This window comes from Triturus cristatus, chromosome 5_2 (assembly GCF_964204655.1).
Source record: "Triturus cristatus chromosome 5_2, aTriCri1.1, whole genome shotgun sequence".
In the NCBI taxonomy this organism is placed as follows: domain Eukaryota; kingdom Metazoa; phylum Chordata; class Amphibia; order Caudata; family Salamandridae; genus Triturus; species Triturus cristatus.
In genome coordinates, this window is record NC_140588.1 from 334,182,293 (window position 1) to 334,199,140 (window position 16,848).

The window sequence follows — 16,848 nt, forward strand, 5'->3', positions numbered from 1 at the left end:
GTTTCTGTAGTCTCAATAATCGACTCATCTCTCTGAACGCGAGTTATTGAGAAAAAGGTTAGACATATTTGGTAGTCCTTTACCTTGTTTTCTGCTACTCTGACATACTAGTGCCAGGGTCGAAAAGAAATTAAACCTGAAATTTAATCTTGGATGAGCCAAAAAGTAGTAATAGCTAAGGAAACTGAGCAGAGCTCAGGGAGAATTATTTCACACAACACGCTTTAGAACATCTGAGGGACTCAGCCTCTCTTGGGAGTGCTCTAGAGGGTTTGGCCCCCTTTAAAAAAAAATATATTAAAAAGACATAGGCTACTAAACTGGCTTTTTATTGCCATTTTAGCCTAAGATAGTGATACAGCTTTATTATGGTACTGTGGGACTTCCACTTAGACGACGAGGAATGATTCAAAGCATGTGAATCTATGAAAGATCCAATACTGGAGAACATTTATTTCGCAAAGATCTCAATTTTTATAGATTCCCTGTCACGTGGAGTTGTAGGGTAAGAACTGTGGTTCAAACAGCTGTAATATGCCTGCACCACTTAGCTCTCTGGAGTAGGGTGTTGCAGCTGAAAGTCTGGGTCTCTAGCATCAGATCTGTGCTGCCTCACCACTTCCCTAGGAGGAGGGGCAAAATCTTGGTTTTGCCTAGGTGCCCATCAGAATATCAGTCAGAGCACCGTAAAAGGCAAAGCATATTACTAGTTGGGTTGAGGACCTCCGAGAACACAGTTTTGACCTCTTAAATTAGTTTACAGTCAAGTATCACAGTCACTCTCCGGATTATTGTTACAAAGGAGGAGGACTCCTCAGAAGCCACACTGGGATTAGGGGAAGGAAGGCAAATGCCTGGTAAAGTATTCAGGCCACTGGCATCCTCGAGGTAGTCAACAATATTGAATCATGTTATGGTCAAGGTCCACAATATTTAACTGGTGGGTGGGGGGCATAGTCTGATTCAGATTGAGCATAATGTTTAAGTCTGGTCAGTGGGGCATGGGTCTCAGAGTCCAACAAAAGTAATGTTTCCCTTTCTGGCTTCGGTATCAGCGTAGGCACTCAAGCTGTGGAAGTAGTCACAGTTCCCCAGTGGGAGAATGACTCCAGAACCTAGGTGGCTAAAGCGTTGCACGACTCTGAATGGTGGGAGTGGCGGGATGCAGGAGACCCATGCTTGCATTTCTGGTGTGTTTTTTTGTAGGGACCACAAAACACGTATGTTCTGAAGTCCATGCAAGCACAGGACTAATCTACGTTTAGGACCATCATTGATAATCCTACGAAGCAGTACTCTGGGATTTTGTAAAGATAGCTACTTGCTCCTACTCTTTAACCGGACTTGCTACTTTTGCAGACTGCCTTCGAATGCAAAAAGGACCTGCATGTTTTGAAAATCTGAGTGAAATAAGATACCATACACTCATGTCTGTTTAGGGTCATCTATTAGAATGTCTTTCACGCGCTTCACTCCTTAAAAGTTGTTGAGCAAAAAACAAAACCTGTAAATAAAAAGGTAGATGCTTGTAAATCTCAGAAGGCAATTGACATTCCTCCGCTTTAACAGGAAACAGCTCATGTGTTAGGGTCTTGGGTTCAAAAGGTGAAAGTGGTTAAGGGAGATGGAGTATGCTAGCATTATTTCGCTGCAAAGGCAGGTGTTCCAGAGATGGGGGGGGGGGGGGGGGGGGGGGGAAAGAGCTCAAGATTTGTAGAACGCTGCATTTTTAGGCAAACATCCACTCTGCCCAATGCACCAATTAGAAAGAAGTCTTGAGAGGCCACATTAGGTGAAAAGAGACCTCAAGAATGCTCAACAAGGGCTGGGACCAGCATGTCTCCAAAGAGCACTCCAGCATCAATAGTCAATCAGATGAAGCAAGGAAAAAACAAATACAAAAACTTACCAGAAAACATAATTTAAGGCAGGCCAAGGTGTCCAAACTTTTACGATGGTTATTTAAATAACAAAAAAAATATGAATAGTTAAAACTGTGGTGGGACATTAATTAGAAGAGGGGGGTATTAATGTTACAAATGATCAAACGAACCATGTACTTAAATTATCTGTAAGACTACGCGTATTACCTCTTTTACTACTGCTTTGATAAAGTCTTTTCTGGATGACAAGTCATCATTTGGATAGTTTTCATTTACCTGCAAAAGACAAAGGGTGTTAGCATTCTCTGAACAAATTTAAAAAAAAACTGCGCAGTAAAATAAATGTTGACTAAACACATTAATTTGATGTTTTCAAATGACCATTACAGAAGGTAATGGGAACCACTTAGTATGTGCTATTATCACTTACAAACCTTTAACTAGTCTAATCAGAATGTAAACTCCACAAAGCAGGATATATGCATTAAAATATTTCATCCTTTCCATTTCCAAACACATTCATGTACAGTGTGGTCATTCAGCATTAAGAACTCAAACCACTTCACATGTAAGAATACAAACCCAACTGAAAAGTATTTACATGCAGACAATCTGCAGTAACTTTGTCCCATCACATGTTTAAGTCTAATTTGTTGTAAAAAGCACAATAAATGACATGGGAGTAGGGATGATGGGAGCAATCCGTAAAAGGGACTTTAAGCAACAATGCAAATGTTATTTTGTTACCAAGCCTTTAGTCTATTATGCCATTTCATGATGAGCATCTAGATGGACAAGTTACTTACCTTTGGTAACGCCTTATCTGGTAGAAACCTGATCTAGCCGCAGATTCCTTACATTTGAACTTCCAGGCGTCAGGCTGGATCCGGAATTTTCTTAGCAGTAGCCGTGCGTGCTGGTAGATCGAGTGTGCCGACTCCATGTGGCGGCATGACATCCACATAGTCAATATGACGGCCACTCCGGTGCGCGGACGTCAGTACTTTTCACGACTTTCCAAGCCAGAAGCGCGAAGCCATGAAGTGATTGACCATGGTGTTTAAAAAAAAAAACGAAAAAAAACGAACTAGAGCCCTGCATAGGAACATCCCTGACACTTAAAACCTATTCCGCGGGGAGGATGGGTGGGTGGGTCGGTAGGTAGGTAAGAAATCTGTGGCTAGATCATGTCTCTACCTGATTGACATCTAGCCGTAGATTCTTTTAACTTTGAACTGATACCCAAGCAATACCATCCCCGGAGGGATTGCAGAATGGCCTAAACCAGAAAATCCTGCAAAAAAGAGCAACCGCACAGGCCTTCTCTGCGAACCTGGGAATCCAGGCAGTAGTATTTGGCAAACTTGTGCAGGGATGAACACGTTGCAGCTTGGCAGATATCGGGAACACCACGCTGAAGAGCCGTGGTGGCCACTTTTGCCCTGGTGGAATGGACCCCAAGCCTTCAGGGGGCTCCTTTGCTTAGGCATAAAAATTTTATACAGAGGATAACCCATTGGGATACAGTCCTCTCTGGACAGCACAGCCCTTTGCACCCACGTAACCTATAAAGATGCGGTCATCCACCCGGAACTCACTAGTGTGATAGAGATAGAACGACAACGCTCATTTTGGGTCCAGTCAATGGAGATGCTCCTCTCCCTTGGAAGAGTGCGATGGTGCATAGAAGGTGGGCAGGATAACAGACTATCCCAGATGGAAGGGTGTTATCACCTTAGGCAGAAAAGTTGCCATAGTCGGGAAAGACCAGTGGCTGTGAAGATAGTGCCTGTAGTTCACTTACTCTCCTGGCAAAGGGTATTGCCACCAAAAAAGCTGTCTTGGTGGTGAGCAACCACAGAGGGCAGTTGTGCAGCAGCTCAAACTGCACACATCAGAAAGGTGAGAACCAAATTAAGTTCCCACTGTGGCACAATAAAAAGTGAAGGAGGAAACAAATGGTTTTACCCCTTCAAGAATCTCTGCACCAGAGGAGATTTGAAAAAGAGGGGTAATCAGGTAGCCGAAGAAGAAAGGGCAGAAAAATAGCCCTTCAATGTGCCCAGAGCAGAGCCCTGCTGGGCCAAAGAGAGTAGAAGGCAAATGCTACTTACCAGTATGCATCTGTTCTTGGCATGTAGAGCTGCAGATCTACACACGGTGCATAGATCGCCATCTGGTGTTGGTCCCGGATGTTGCAGTTTTTTTTCTCTTGGAAAGTCACGAGGTATGCGACTCCTCCTTTGGATCGTATTGCGCATGGGCTTCGGCTCCATCCTCAGATTGTTTTTCACCAGCAGGAAAATGGAGCGTAGTAATAAACAGTGAAGATGCCCATGTATGTTGTATCTAAATAAGATATACTGGAACAGATGAAGGTAGCCGGGTGGCGGGTGTAGATCTGCAGCTCTACATGCCAAGAACAGATGCATACTGGTAAGTAGCATTTGCCGTGCGAGGCATATGAGCTGCAGATTACACACTGTGCATAGATTGTATAGCAGTACCCATCCCTAGCGGCGACCACCAATATCTGTTGCAGTGGTTTGAAACAATATTTTGAGTACAGCCTGGCCCACACTAGCTTGTTGCTTAGCCTGCACAGCTACACAATAGTGTTTAGTGAAAGTGTGCGGTGTTGACCATGTAGCTGCTTTGCAGATATCATCTACGGGGATGTTCCCTAAGAATGCCATGGAAGCCCCTATCTTACGTGTAGAGTGGGCTTTAGGGGGGAACAGATAGCATTCGTTTTGCGGTAGCAAATCTGAATGCATTTGGCAATCCACCTAGCTATCCCAGATTTGGAGATGGGGTTGCCTTTATGTGGTGGTGAGAAGGAAACGAACAGTTTGGTCTTACGAAAGGGTTGTGTTCTCTCGATGTAGTAGAGTAAGGCTCGTTTGACATCGAATGTGTGGAGAGCTCTTTCTGCAACGGTTTGTAGTTGCGAGAAGAATACAGGTAGCTCCACAGATTGGTTTAAGTGAAAAGGAGAAATGACTTCAGGGAGGAATTTTGGATTAGAACGGAGAACAACCTTGTTATGGTGCATTTGCAGAAAAGGTTCGTGAATGGTGAGTGCTTGTATTTCACTGACCCTTCTGAGGGAAGTGATGGCTACAAGAAAGGCAAATTTCCATGTTAGGAATTGAAGTTCACATTTGTGTAGAGGTTCAAAGGGTGGCCCCATTAGTCTAGTGAGAACGATATCTAGGATCCACACAGGTGAGGGTGGCACTCTGGGGGGAATTATTCTTTTGAGGCCTTCCATGAAGGCTTTTATGGCAGGTACTCAAAAAGTGTGATAGATGTTGCCTGTTTTGCAGGTAAGCTGCTATGGCTGCAAGGTGCAGTCTAATAGACGTGTAGGCTAGATTGCATCTTTGGAGGTGTAGTAAATAGCCTATGATGTGTTGAATGGACACATCTAGGGGATCGAAGTTATTGTTGTGGCAATAGACCACAAAACGTTTCCACTTGGCTGCATAGAAAGCTCTAGTGGTAGGTCGCCTAGCTTCTCTAATGACATTCATACAGTCAGGTGGAAGATTCAGATATCCGAATTCTAGGATTTCAGGAGCCAGATTGCAAGGTTGAGCTGAGCTGGGTCCAGGTGTCTGATCTCTCCATGGTTCTGGGTTAAGAGGCTTGGAGAGAGGTGTAACTTTTGGTGCGGTACTACAGATAGTTCCAGCAGTGTGGTGTACCACGGTTGACTGGCCCATGTTGGAGTTACTAGGATGAGTGTGAGGGAGTGTTGTTGTAGTTTGCGCACCACTAAGGGAATGAGAGGGAGAGGCGGAAAAGTGTACGCAAATCTGCCTGACCAGTTCATCCATATCGCATTGCCTCTGGACAATAGGTGTGGATATCTGGCGGCGAAGCTTGGGCATTTGGCGTTTGTGGGTGGCGAAGAGGTCTATCTGTGGATGCCCCCACATTTACGGGTGAAGAACTTGTGGATGGAGTTTCCACTCGTGGATGTGTTGCGTTTGTCTACTCAGCAGATCTGCTATAGTGTTCTGGACTCCTGGGACATGTTGGGCTAGGAGGAAGATTTTTTGGGGGTATAGCCCATCTCCATATGCTCTGTGCTAGATGAGAGCTGCAGAGAGTGTGCCACCTTGGTTTTGTAAATAGTACATGGCGGTCATGTTGTCTGTGCGGACTAGGATGGCCTTGCCGGATGTGTGTCTGAAATGCCTTTAGTGCTAAGAATATTGCTAGTAGCTCAGATAGTTGATGTGGAGCAACTTTTGCTGAGGTGTCCACCTGTCCTGCATGTTGTGATGTAGGTGAGCTCCCCAGCCGGAGAGCGATGTGTCCGCTGTCAGTACTATCTGAGGAACAGGGTCCAGGAACGGTCGCCCTTTGGAAAGGTTTTTGGTGTTCCACCACTGCAGAGAGCGATGGGCACAACCGTCTACCAACACCAGATCAGTCAGTTGACCCTGGGCCTGGTTCCATTGGCGCGCTAAGCATTCTTGGAGAGGACGCATCTGGATTGTTCTGGCTGAAATTTTGCACGTAGGGCCTGAATGTTTGCTATCCTGGCAGGACTGGGGTAGGCTAGCGCTCTTAAGGTGTCTATCGTGGCACCTAGGTATTGCTTATTAGGTGGGACGGTTGCAGATGGGACTTCGTGTGGTTTACTGTGAAGCCCAGTTGGTGAAGTAGGTGTATAGTTGCGGAAGTGTGTTGTACACACTGGTGGTATGAGCTGGCTTTTATTAGCCAGGCGTCCAGGTATGGGAAGACGTGTATGTGTTGTCTTCGCAGATGTGCTGTCACGACCGCTAGGCACTTGGTAAACACTCGTGGTGCTGTGGTGACTCCGAATGGGAGCACTTTGAATTGATAGTGTTGAACGTCCACTACAAACCGGAGATATTTTCTGTGAGCTGTGTGAACGGGAATGTGAGAATAGGCGTCCTTGAGGTCTAGGGTGGCAAGGAAGTCGTTTTGGGAAGCAGGGGAAGTACCTGCTGAAGTGTGACCATGTGGAAATGGTCTGAATGTATATAGTGATTTAGGGGTCTGAGGTCCAGGATGGGCCTTAGAGTGTCGGCCCTTTTTGGTATGAGGAAATATAGGGAGTAAACTCCCATATTTTGTTTTGGGTAGGAACTGACACTATCGCACTCTTGTAGGAGGGAGATTACCTTCTGCTTAAGAAGTGACGAATGTCCCTGTGACATTGGGCGGTGTTTTGGTGGAATGTTAGGGGGGATTGATTTTAGTTCGAGGTAAAAGCCTGACCGAATTATTTGTGTCACCCATTTGTCTGAGGTGATAGTAGCCCAGACATGAAGGAAATCTTGTAGCCTGCCCCCGAGTGGGATGATCTGGGGGGAGTGAAGGGAAGTCATTGGGGGGAGTGAAGGGAAGTCATTGGGTAGGAGTGGAGGCAGAGCGGGAGGTATTAGTTTTGCCTCTGCCTTTATTGTTGTTACCCCTGTAGCCACCTCTCTGGTAACCCCTAGTGAAGGTGGATTGTGTAGGGGCTTTATATGACATAGAAGAGATGTCGGAGGAGTAGCCTCTAGATGTGCTTCGAAAGGAAGAACGGCGAAAGGTGCGTCTAGGAGGGAGACTGTAAGGCTCCCATAGATTTTGCCGCATCGGCGTCTTTCTTCATCTTCAAGGGCTACGTCTAGTTTGGGCCAAAGAGATGTTCTTGGTCAAAGGGGTGGTTAAGGATGGAAGCCTGTACCTCTAGTTTAAAACCGGAAAAGCGCAGGCATGCCTACGGAGGACGACGCTGGTGTTAATTGCCCTAGAGGCGGTGTCGGCAACATCGAGGGCACAGCGTATGGAGGTGTTGGTGATGGTTTTTCGCTCCTGGATTAGCTAGTTGGCTCTATTCTTGTACTTGTCAGGGAGGTGCTGCAGGATTGCTTCTAGCTCATCATAATGCGTCCTGTCGTATCGTGCTAAAAGCGCTTGGGTGTTCGCAATGCACCATATGTTGGCCGCCTGAGATGCTGTTCGCTTGCCAGAGGCATTTAGGAGTTTGGACTCTTTATCAGGTGGTGGTGCCTCGCCTGATGCCTGGGAGTTTGCACGTTTCCTTGCAGTGGAGACTACGAGGGAGTCTAGTGGTGCGGGCCCTCTGATGTAGGTGTGGTCTGTAGGGGCGGCCTTATATTTCTTTTCAATATGGGGGTTGATGACCCTGGCTCTTGAAAGACCTCTGGCGCGTGTTTGATAACACCTTTAAGCACGGGCAGAATGGAAGTGGCCCTGTGGGTGGTATCAAAAGTGCCTAGGAGGAAGTCCTCCTCCACGGGGTCTGTATGGAGAGGGGGGTGGGGGAAAGACGGTCTTGAAGGGTAAATGTCGTCCTGCGAGACGTTAGGGACGTCTGGGATGTTGTAGCTGTCCCATGGTTTTGGGGAGCCTGTAGGAGTGGGGTCTCCAGTGGGTTGGTCATGGGGCCCCTCCCCTATGTCGTCAGACATAATCCTCCTCAACTGGAGAGGGTGCGGGGTAATGATGAGGTAGGGGAGGCGGAGGAGGTGGAGGAGGAGGGGGGGGCGACGGTAGTCTCAACGGGGAGGTACCACAGTCCCTTTTCTTTGGAGGTGGAGCCGGGGAAGGCTTGTCCAGCGGCCTCTTTTTGATGCGGATTGTGAGAAAGTGGCTCTGTATATACTGTTCCTTAATAGGTACAGGGTGTACAGAGTCCACAGTCCCCCAGGGTTTAACAGAGGTTAAAGTTAGATTGAATATGCTACTTACCAGTATGCATCTGTTCTTGGCATGTAGGGCTGCTGACATTCATATCTGTGCATAGATCGCCGCCTAGTGTTGGGTCCGGATGTTTGCACGTTGTTGTCCTGGAAGAGTCTTCGAAGTATCCTGGGATAGGTGACTCCTCCCCTGGACTACAGTGCGCATGGGCATCCTCTCCATCCTCAGATTGTTTTTCGCCATTGTGGCAGTGATGGAGTAGATACAGAAAGTGATGACCATGCTTACAGTAATTCTGAGAGCTGCAGCTGCTACAGGCGCCGGGGAGGAGGGAGGGCGATATGAATGTCAGCAGCCCTACATGCCAAGAACAGATGCATACTGGTAAGTAGCATATTCAGTTCGAGGCATGTGGGCTGCTGAATTCATATCTGTGCATAGAATACATAGCAGTGCCCTCTATTAGCGGCGGCTACCAGTGCCAGCTGCAGCGGTCTGAAAAATAGTTTTGAGAACAGCCTGTCCTACAGCTGCCTGCTGTTTTGATTGCACATATACACAATAGTGTTTGGTAAATGTATGTGTAGTGGACCAGGTGGCTGCTCTACATATATCATGCAAAGGAATGTTTCCTAGGAAAGCCATGGAGGCCCCTAACTTACGTGTTGAGTGGGCTCGTGGGGGAATCGTTAATGTGCGTTTAGCCTTTTGATAGCAAATTTGAATACATTTAACGATCCATCTGGCTATACCTGCTTTGGAGATAGCGTTACCTTTGTGGTGTGGGGCAAAGGCAACGAAAAGTTGTTTTGTTTTTCGAAAGACTTTAGTCCTGTCGATATAGTACACGAGGGCCCTCTTTACATCTAGTGTATGGAGTGCTCTTTCTGCGACAGGTTGTGGGTTTTGAAAGAAAAACAGGCAGTTCAATAGTTTGGTTTATGTGGAACTGCGATATCACCTTGGGCATGAATTTGGGGTTGGTACGTAGTACGACCCGGTTTGTGTGAACCTGTATGAATGGCTCTTGAACGGTTAGTGCCTGGAGTTCACTAACTCTTCTCAAAGAAGTGATTGCTACTAGGAAAGCTACTTTCCAGGTGAGGAATTGAATCTCGCATGAGTGCAGAGGTTCGAAGGGTGGACCCATCAGGCGTGTGAGGACCAAGTTGAGGTTCCACATTGGAGCCGGTGGGTGGCTTGGAGGAATTACTCGTTTGAGTCCTTCCAAGAATGCTTTTATGGCCGGCACTCTGAATAAAGAGAGGTGCTGCCTGTTCTGGAGATAGGCTGATATTGCGGTGAAATGGACACGTATAGAGGTGTATGCCAGATTGCATCGGTATAGGTGTAAGAGGTAACAGATTATGTTTTGGATGGATGCGTCTAGCGGGTTTATGTCATTATTATTGCAATAAATTACGAATCTTTTCCATTTGGCTGCATAGCAAGCTCTGGTAGTGGGTCTCCTGGCCTCCTTAATGATGTCCATACAGTCAGGTGGCAGGTTAAGGTAGCCAAATTCTAGGACTTCAGGAGCCAGATTGCCAGGTTCAGCTGTTGCGGATCTGGGTGCTGAATCTCTCCACGGTTCTGCGTCAAATGCGCGGGTTTGATCCGCAGCCTTTGATGCGGCACCACGGAAAGTTCGAGAAAGGTGGTGTACCATGGTTGGCGTGCCCACGTTGGAGCAACCAGGACGAGCGTCAGTGAGTGTTGTGTGAGTTTGCGTGCCACCAGCGGTATCAATGCTGCTGGGGGAAAAGCGTACGCAAATCTGCCGGACCAGTTCATCCATATCGCATTGCCCTGCGACTGCGGATGTGGGAACCTGGCGGCAAAGCTTTGGCATTTTGCGTTTGCTTGTGGCGAAGAGGTCTATCTCTGGATGACCCCACCGCTGGAAGTATGGTTGGAGTACTGATGGGTGCAGCTCCCACTCGTGCATCTGGTGGCTGTGTCTGCTGAGCAGATCCGCCATCTGGTTGTCCTTGCCGGTGAGGTGTTCCGCCATGAGGAACATGTTCCTCTGAATGGCCCACCTCCACACGCTCTGAGCCAGATGAGACAGCTGTGGAGAGTGTGTTCCTCCCTGTTTCTGTATGTAGTACATGGCGGTCATGTTGTCCGTCCGGATCAACACGACTTTGTTGCACAAGTGTACTTTGAATGCTTTCATAGCCAGGAAGATTGCCATCAGTTCTAGAAGGTTGATGTGCATCTTCTTTTGTTGTTTTGTCCATAGTCCCTGCACTGTGTAGTTGAGTACATGAGCTCCCCATCCCTGGAGAGACGCGTCCGCTGTCAGTATTATTTGTGGAACTGGCTCTTGGAACGGTCGGCCCTTGCAAAGGTTGTGTGGATTCCACCAATGCAGAGAGTTGTATGCCCGACCGCTCACCAACACTAGGTCTTTTAGTTGCCCTTGAGCCTGATTCCATTGACGTGCTAAGCACTCCTGAAGCGGGCGCATATGTAGTCTCGCGTGTGGGACTATGAAAATGCAGGAGGCCATCATGCCTATCAACTGCATGAACACTCGCGCAGGAAGGGAGTGTTGGGGTTTGAACTTGGAAATCAGCATTTGCATGCTGTTGATTCTCACTAAATTTGGCTGAGCTGTGGCCGCCAGAGTGTCTATGGTCGCACCTAGGTACTGTTGTACGTGTGCGGGTTGGAGATGTGATTTTGGGTAATTTAGTGAGAACCCCAGACTGTGAAGAAGGTGAATGGTGCGGGACATGTGGTTGGCACATTGCTGGGCTGACTTTGCCTGAACAAGCCAGTCGTCCAGGTAGGGGTAGACATGAATGTGTTGCCTCCGTAGATGTGCAGCCACAGTAGCTAGGCACTTTGTGAAAACCCTGGGCGCCGTTGTCACGCCGAAGGGAAGAACCTTGAATTGGTAGTGCTGCCCTTGAATAGTGAACCCGAGATATTTCCTGTGTGATGGGTGAATGGGTAGGTGGAAATACGCATCTTTGAGGTCTAGTGTGGGCAGGAAGTCTCCCTGTTTGAGCAGCGGGAGGACTTGTTGCAGGGTGAGCATGTGGAAACGCTCCGAAAGAATATAGCGGTTGAGGGGTCTCAGGTCTAGTATAGGTCTGAGTGACCCGTCCTTTTTTGGTACTAAAAAGTACAGGGAGTACACCCCTGTACCTTGCTCGTGGACGGGTACGACCTCTATTGCGCCTTTTTGCAGCATGCTTAGCACTTCCTGCTGTAATAGCGCTAAGTGCTCTGAGGACATAGGACGGTGTTTTGGGGGTATTGTGGGTGGAGTAGAGGTTAATTCTAGGCAGTAACCGTGTTTGATAATATCTTTGACCCACCTGTCCGTGGTGATGGAGTTCCACGTGGACAGGAACTTTTGCAACCTTCCCCCGACAGGTGTTGTGTGGTCGGGAGGAAGGGAGAGGGCGTCACTGTTTGTTCTTGGGAGAGGACCTGGTATTGCCGTATCCGCGTCCTCTGCCCTTTGTGCTTGAACCACGATATCCACCCCTGGTGTTTTTATCGTAGGTACTTTGGGTGTTGCCCTTGTTGTAGGTTTGCTGTGACCCCTGTCCTCTACCTGCTCCTCTATTGCCGGGGCGACGAAAGGAGCCACTCCGAAAGGTCTGCGTTTGGAGAGCCCCCATGGACTTTGCAGTGTCTGTGTCCTTTTTTATTTTTTCTAGTGTGGTGTCAACCTCTGGCCCGAATAAGTAGTCTGGGTTGACCAGCTGGTTGAGGATGTTATTTTGCACCTCAGGTTTGAATCCGGAGATTCGTAACCAGGCGTGCCGTCGTAACATGACGCTAGTGTTTTTGGCTCTGGCAGCTGTATCTGCGGCATCCAGTGCACACTTGATGGATGCGTTTGTGAGGAGTTGTCCCTCTCTGATGAGGATCTCTGCTCCCTCTTTGTATTGGTCAGGGAGATGTTGTATTAAGGTTTCTAGTGTGTCATAATGCGCTCGGTCGTAGCGAGCCAGGAGCGCCTGAGTATTGGCAATACGCCATATGTTAGCTGCTTGGGCTGCAACCCGTTTGCCGGAGGTCTCTAACACCTTGGACTCTTTGTCCGGGGGAGGGGCATCCCCAGTCGTCTGCGAGTGCGCCCGTTTACGAGCATTCGCGACTACTATGGAATCCAGAGGCAACTGCCCTCTAATATAGGTAGGATCCCCAGGCGCTGACCTATATTTTTTGTCGATCCTGGGGTTTATTACTCTTGCCCTGGTGGGTTCTTTGAAAATGTCCTTTGCTGGTTTGAGGACACCTTTCAACATGGGTAGAGTTTTAATATGTCTTTCTGAGGATGCGAAAGTATCCATGAGAAAATCGTCCTCGACGGTGTCAGAGTGGAGTTGAACACCATGATTGGCCGCAGCACGTTCAATGAGGGCGTTGAATGCGGCAGTGTCCTCTGTGGAAGACGTTTTTGCACCATATAGCTGCGTGTCCTGCGTATCCATAGGTGTGTTTGAGTCCACAGGGTCATCCCAAGCTTGGTGAGGGTCCTGTTGGCCTTCAGGGTCCATTTCTCCGGGGTAGGGGACGTGGTCACCTATGTAGTCCTCCAAAACGTCTGTTTCGGAGTGTGTCGGAGATAAGGACTGTGGATCTTGGTAAGAGGTATGGAGAGGCTCGTAAAGAATTGGTCCCGAATCCACTGGCAGCTTTTTCTTTAGTGGGATCCGGTAGGAGTCCAAAGCTGGCTCGGAAGTTATCTTCCTCTTGTGAAGCATCATTCTGCCTGTTGCGGCATCGATGATGTGTGATGGCGACGTCTCCGTAGGAGTGTTCTTCAGGTGTGATCCTGGTGTGGGTGACACGTGTTCTGAATACGAACAATTTTTGGCGCCGTGGATGGGGACAGGCCAAAAGTGATGTTGGCCGGAGAAGCTTTTTGAGCCTTTTTCGGCTCTGAGCTTGATGTGTCCTGGAGGGCCGCCTTATATTTGATGCGTTGCAGGGATGCTGAAACTTGCCGCACCTGGAACGCCGACGGTTCTTTGGCGCCGACCGGTTCCGTTGAGGCAGGCGTGGACTTCTTCGGTGCCACGGGGTCATCGAGTCGAGGAGAGGAAGTAGCGGTCGACGGCGTCGATGATTGTACCTTTGGTGCTGTTTTCGAAGTGGTGTGAGATCCAGCAGCCATTTTGACCTTTGTGGTCGGAGCCGATTGTTTCGGTGCCGGGAGCCGAGGCGGCTTGGCAGTAGTGTGGCTCAATGGTTAGAGCGGCAGACCCTGAAGCAGAGTTCTGGCCAGGGACCAGGGTTCGATTCCCGCCTCGGCGGGGCTCGGGCTCAATTTCCTCGGACCGGTCTATTCTCGCCTCGGTGCCTATTCTAATCACGGGCCCCACGCTGCAACTCTGGGCAATAGCTTGCTTGGCCTCCACACCGGCCCCAACAGCGCTAAGGATGCCTGGCTTCACCCTGGGGGTGCCCAGGAGTGGACACTTCACAGGGAAAGCCAGGAGGGGTTCCACAGCGGTATGAGTATCAGCGCCAGGAAACCGCAAAGGCGACACCGCAAGGTGGCCGTCTGGTGACAGTGCGCTCTATAAGTACCTTGACATTTACATTTACCGATGGTCTTTTTCCGTGCGTCGGCGCAGACGTCGGCTGCTGCAAGCTCGGCACCGAAGTCCCGTTTGGTGCGGTCGGTGCCGACGGGTTTGGCTGGCGTCGAAGGTGTGGTGGGCTTCGATCCGACCAGTGTGACTTTCAGTTTCGGTTTCTGCTGAACCGATACGGCTTTCGGTTTCGATGAAGGGAAACCAGCCGTCTTGGGTAGTAATGGCTGCCGCTGAATGTCCGAGGCCGGGCCAGAGGGCGGGGCCGAATGGATGCGGGATAGGTCTTGGGTAAGGCCCGAAGGCGATCCCTCGACCGGAGCCACAGACTGACGCGCTGGGATATCCACAGTCTGTTCGGGTAGGCCTTGCTCGTCACCGGAGCTACTCTCTTCGGCCCCCAAGGCCTCATTGTAGTCTCCTACCTCGGTGTCGGCTTCGTCTCTGTGAAAGAGTTGTTCTTCGACGTCTTCCGATCCGGAGTCGTGTTCGGAAGCGGGGCTGGAGGGTAGGTTCTCCACGTCTTGCACATCTTCGTCCTCGGCGTTGAAGATGTCAGTCGGGGCCGGTGCCGCTTGCTGCGCTTCGAGCCTCGCTGCTCGACGATTCCGGAGAGTCTTCTTGGATCGGAAATCGGGCACAGGCCATACATGTGGACTCGTCGTGATCCGGTGAAAGGCATTTGTTGCACACCGGGTGGACGTCGACATGGGGATATTTCGCATTGCATACAGGGCACCGCTTGAAGGGTGTCCTCGATTCCATCGTCGATGTCGGGTATGATGCGAAAAAGTTGGTCTGGAAGTTAGTAAACTAACAAATAACTATCGATACCGATCGGGAACAGTACCGACGCGAACTAAAGGCCTTTTGGCCTGTAAAAAGTTTTTCCTAACTTGAGTCAAGATAAGCACATCCGAACCCAATGGCGGAAAAAAACAATCTGAGGATGCCCATGCGCACTGTAGTCCAGGGGAGGAGTCACCTATCCCAGGATACTTCGAAGACCCTTCCAGGACAACAACGTGCAAACATCCGGACCCAACAATAGGCGGCGATCTATGCACAGATATGAATTCAGCAGCCCACATGCCTCGAACATAACCTTACTCTCTAAAGTGGTAGGTTGGTCAAGCAGAAAGGCCTTATCAGAGATCAGTGTAAAGCATTTGCTGTACACACTCAGTCAGCAAATGGTCTCACACACTCAATAACTGAACTCTAGGCCAATGTTTATATTGAATATGCTACTTACCAGTATGCATCTGTTCTTGGCATGTAGGGCTGCTGACATTCATATCTGTGCATAGATCGCCGCCTAGTGTTGGGTCCGGATGTTTGCACGTTGTTGTCCTGGAAGAGTCTTCGAAGTATCCTGGGATAGGTGACTCCTCCCCTGGACTACAGTGCGCATGGGCATCCTCTCCATCCTCAGATTGTTTTTCGCCATTGTGGCAGTGATGGAGTAGATACAGAAAGTGATGACCATGCTTTACAGTAATTCTGAGAGCTGCAGCTGCTACAGGCGCCGGGGAGGAGGGAGGGCGATATGAATGTCAGCAGCCCTTCATGCCAAGAACAGATGCATACTGGTAAGTAGCATATTCAGTTCGAGGCATGTGGGCTGCTGAATTCATATCTGTGCATAGAATATACAGCAGTGCCCTCTTATTAGCGGCGGCTACCAGTGCCAGCTGCAGCGGTCTGAAAAAGAGTTTTGAGAACAGCCTGTCCTACAGCTGCCTGCTGTTTTGATTGCACATCTACACAATAGTGTTTGGTAAATGTATGTGTAGTGGACCAGGTGGCTGCTCTACATATATCATGCAAAGGAATGTTACCTAGGAAAGCCATGGAGGCCCCTAACTTACGTGGAGTGGGCTCGTGGGGGAATCGTTAATGTGCGTTTAGCCTTTTGATAGCAAATTTGAATACATTTAACGATCCATCTGGATATACCTGCTTTGGAGATAGCGTTACCTTTGTGGTGTGGGGCAAAGGCAACGAAAAGTTGTTTTGTTTTCCTAAAGGGTTTGGTCCTGTCGATATAATACATGAGGGCCCTTTTCACATCTAGTGTATGGAGTGCCCTTTCTGCGACAGTTTGTGGGTTTTGAAAGAAAACAGGCAGTTCAATAGTTTGATTCATGTGGAACTGCGATATCACCTTGGGCATGAATTTGGGGTTGGTACGTAGTACGACCCGGTTGGCGTGAACCTGTATAAATGGCTCTTGAACAGTTAGTGCCTGGAGTTCACTAACTCTTCGTAAAGTTATCGCTACTAGGAAAGCTACTTTCCAGGTAAGGAATTGAATCTCGCATGAGTGTAGAGGTTCAAAGGGTGGACCCATCAGGCGTGTGAGGACCAAGTTGAGGTTCCACATCGGAGCCGGTGGGTGGCTTGGTGGAATGACTCGTTTGAGTCCTTCCAAGAATGCTTTGATGGCAGGCACTCTGAATAAAGAGAGGTGTTGCCTGGTCTGCAGATAGGCTGATATTGCGGTCAAATGGACACGTATAGAGGTGTACACCAGATTGCATCGGTATAGGTGTAAGAGGTAACAAATTATGTTTTGGATGGATGCGTCTAGCGGGTTAATGTCATTATTATTGCAATAAATGACGAACCTTTTCCATTTGGCTGCATAGCAAGCTCTGGTAGTGGGTCTCCTGGCCTCCTTAATGATGTCCATACAGTCA

At 48.7% G+C, this 16,848-nt stretch overlaps 1 protein-coding gene across 1 annotated transcript in view; it reads right to left on the reverse strand.

The window, feature by feature from the left end:
* Positions 1 to 16,848, reverse strand: part of DEK (DEK proto-oncogene) — a 262,255-nt gene that overhangs the window by 61,181 nt on the left and 184,226 nt on the right. Inside the window, exon 10 of the mRNA XM_085607095.1 lies at positions 2,091 to 2,159. Within this exon, the coding sequence (XP_085463221.1) occupies positions 2,091 to 2,159 (69 nt within the window). The remainder of the gene's footprint in view (positions 1 to 2,090; positions 2,160 to 16,848) is intronic.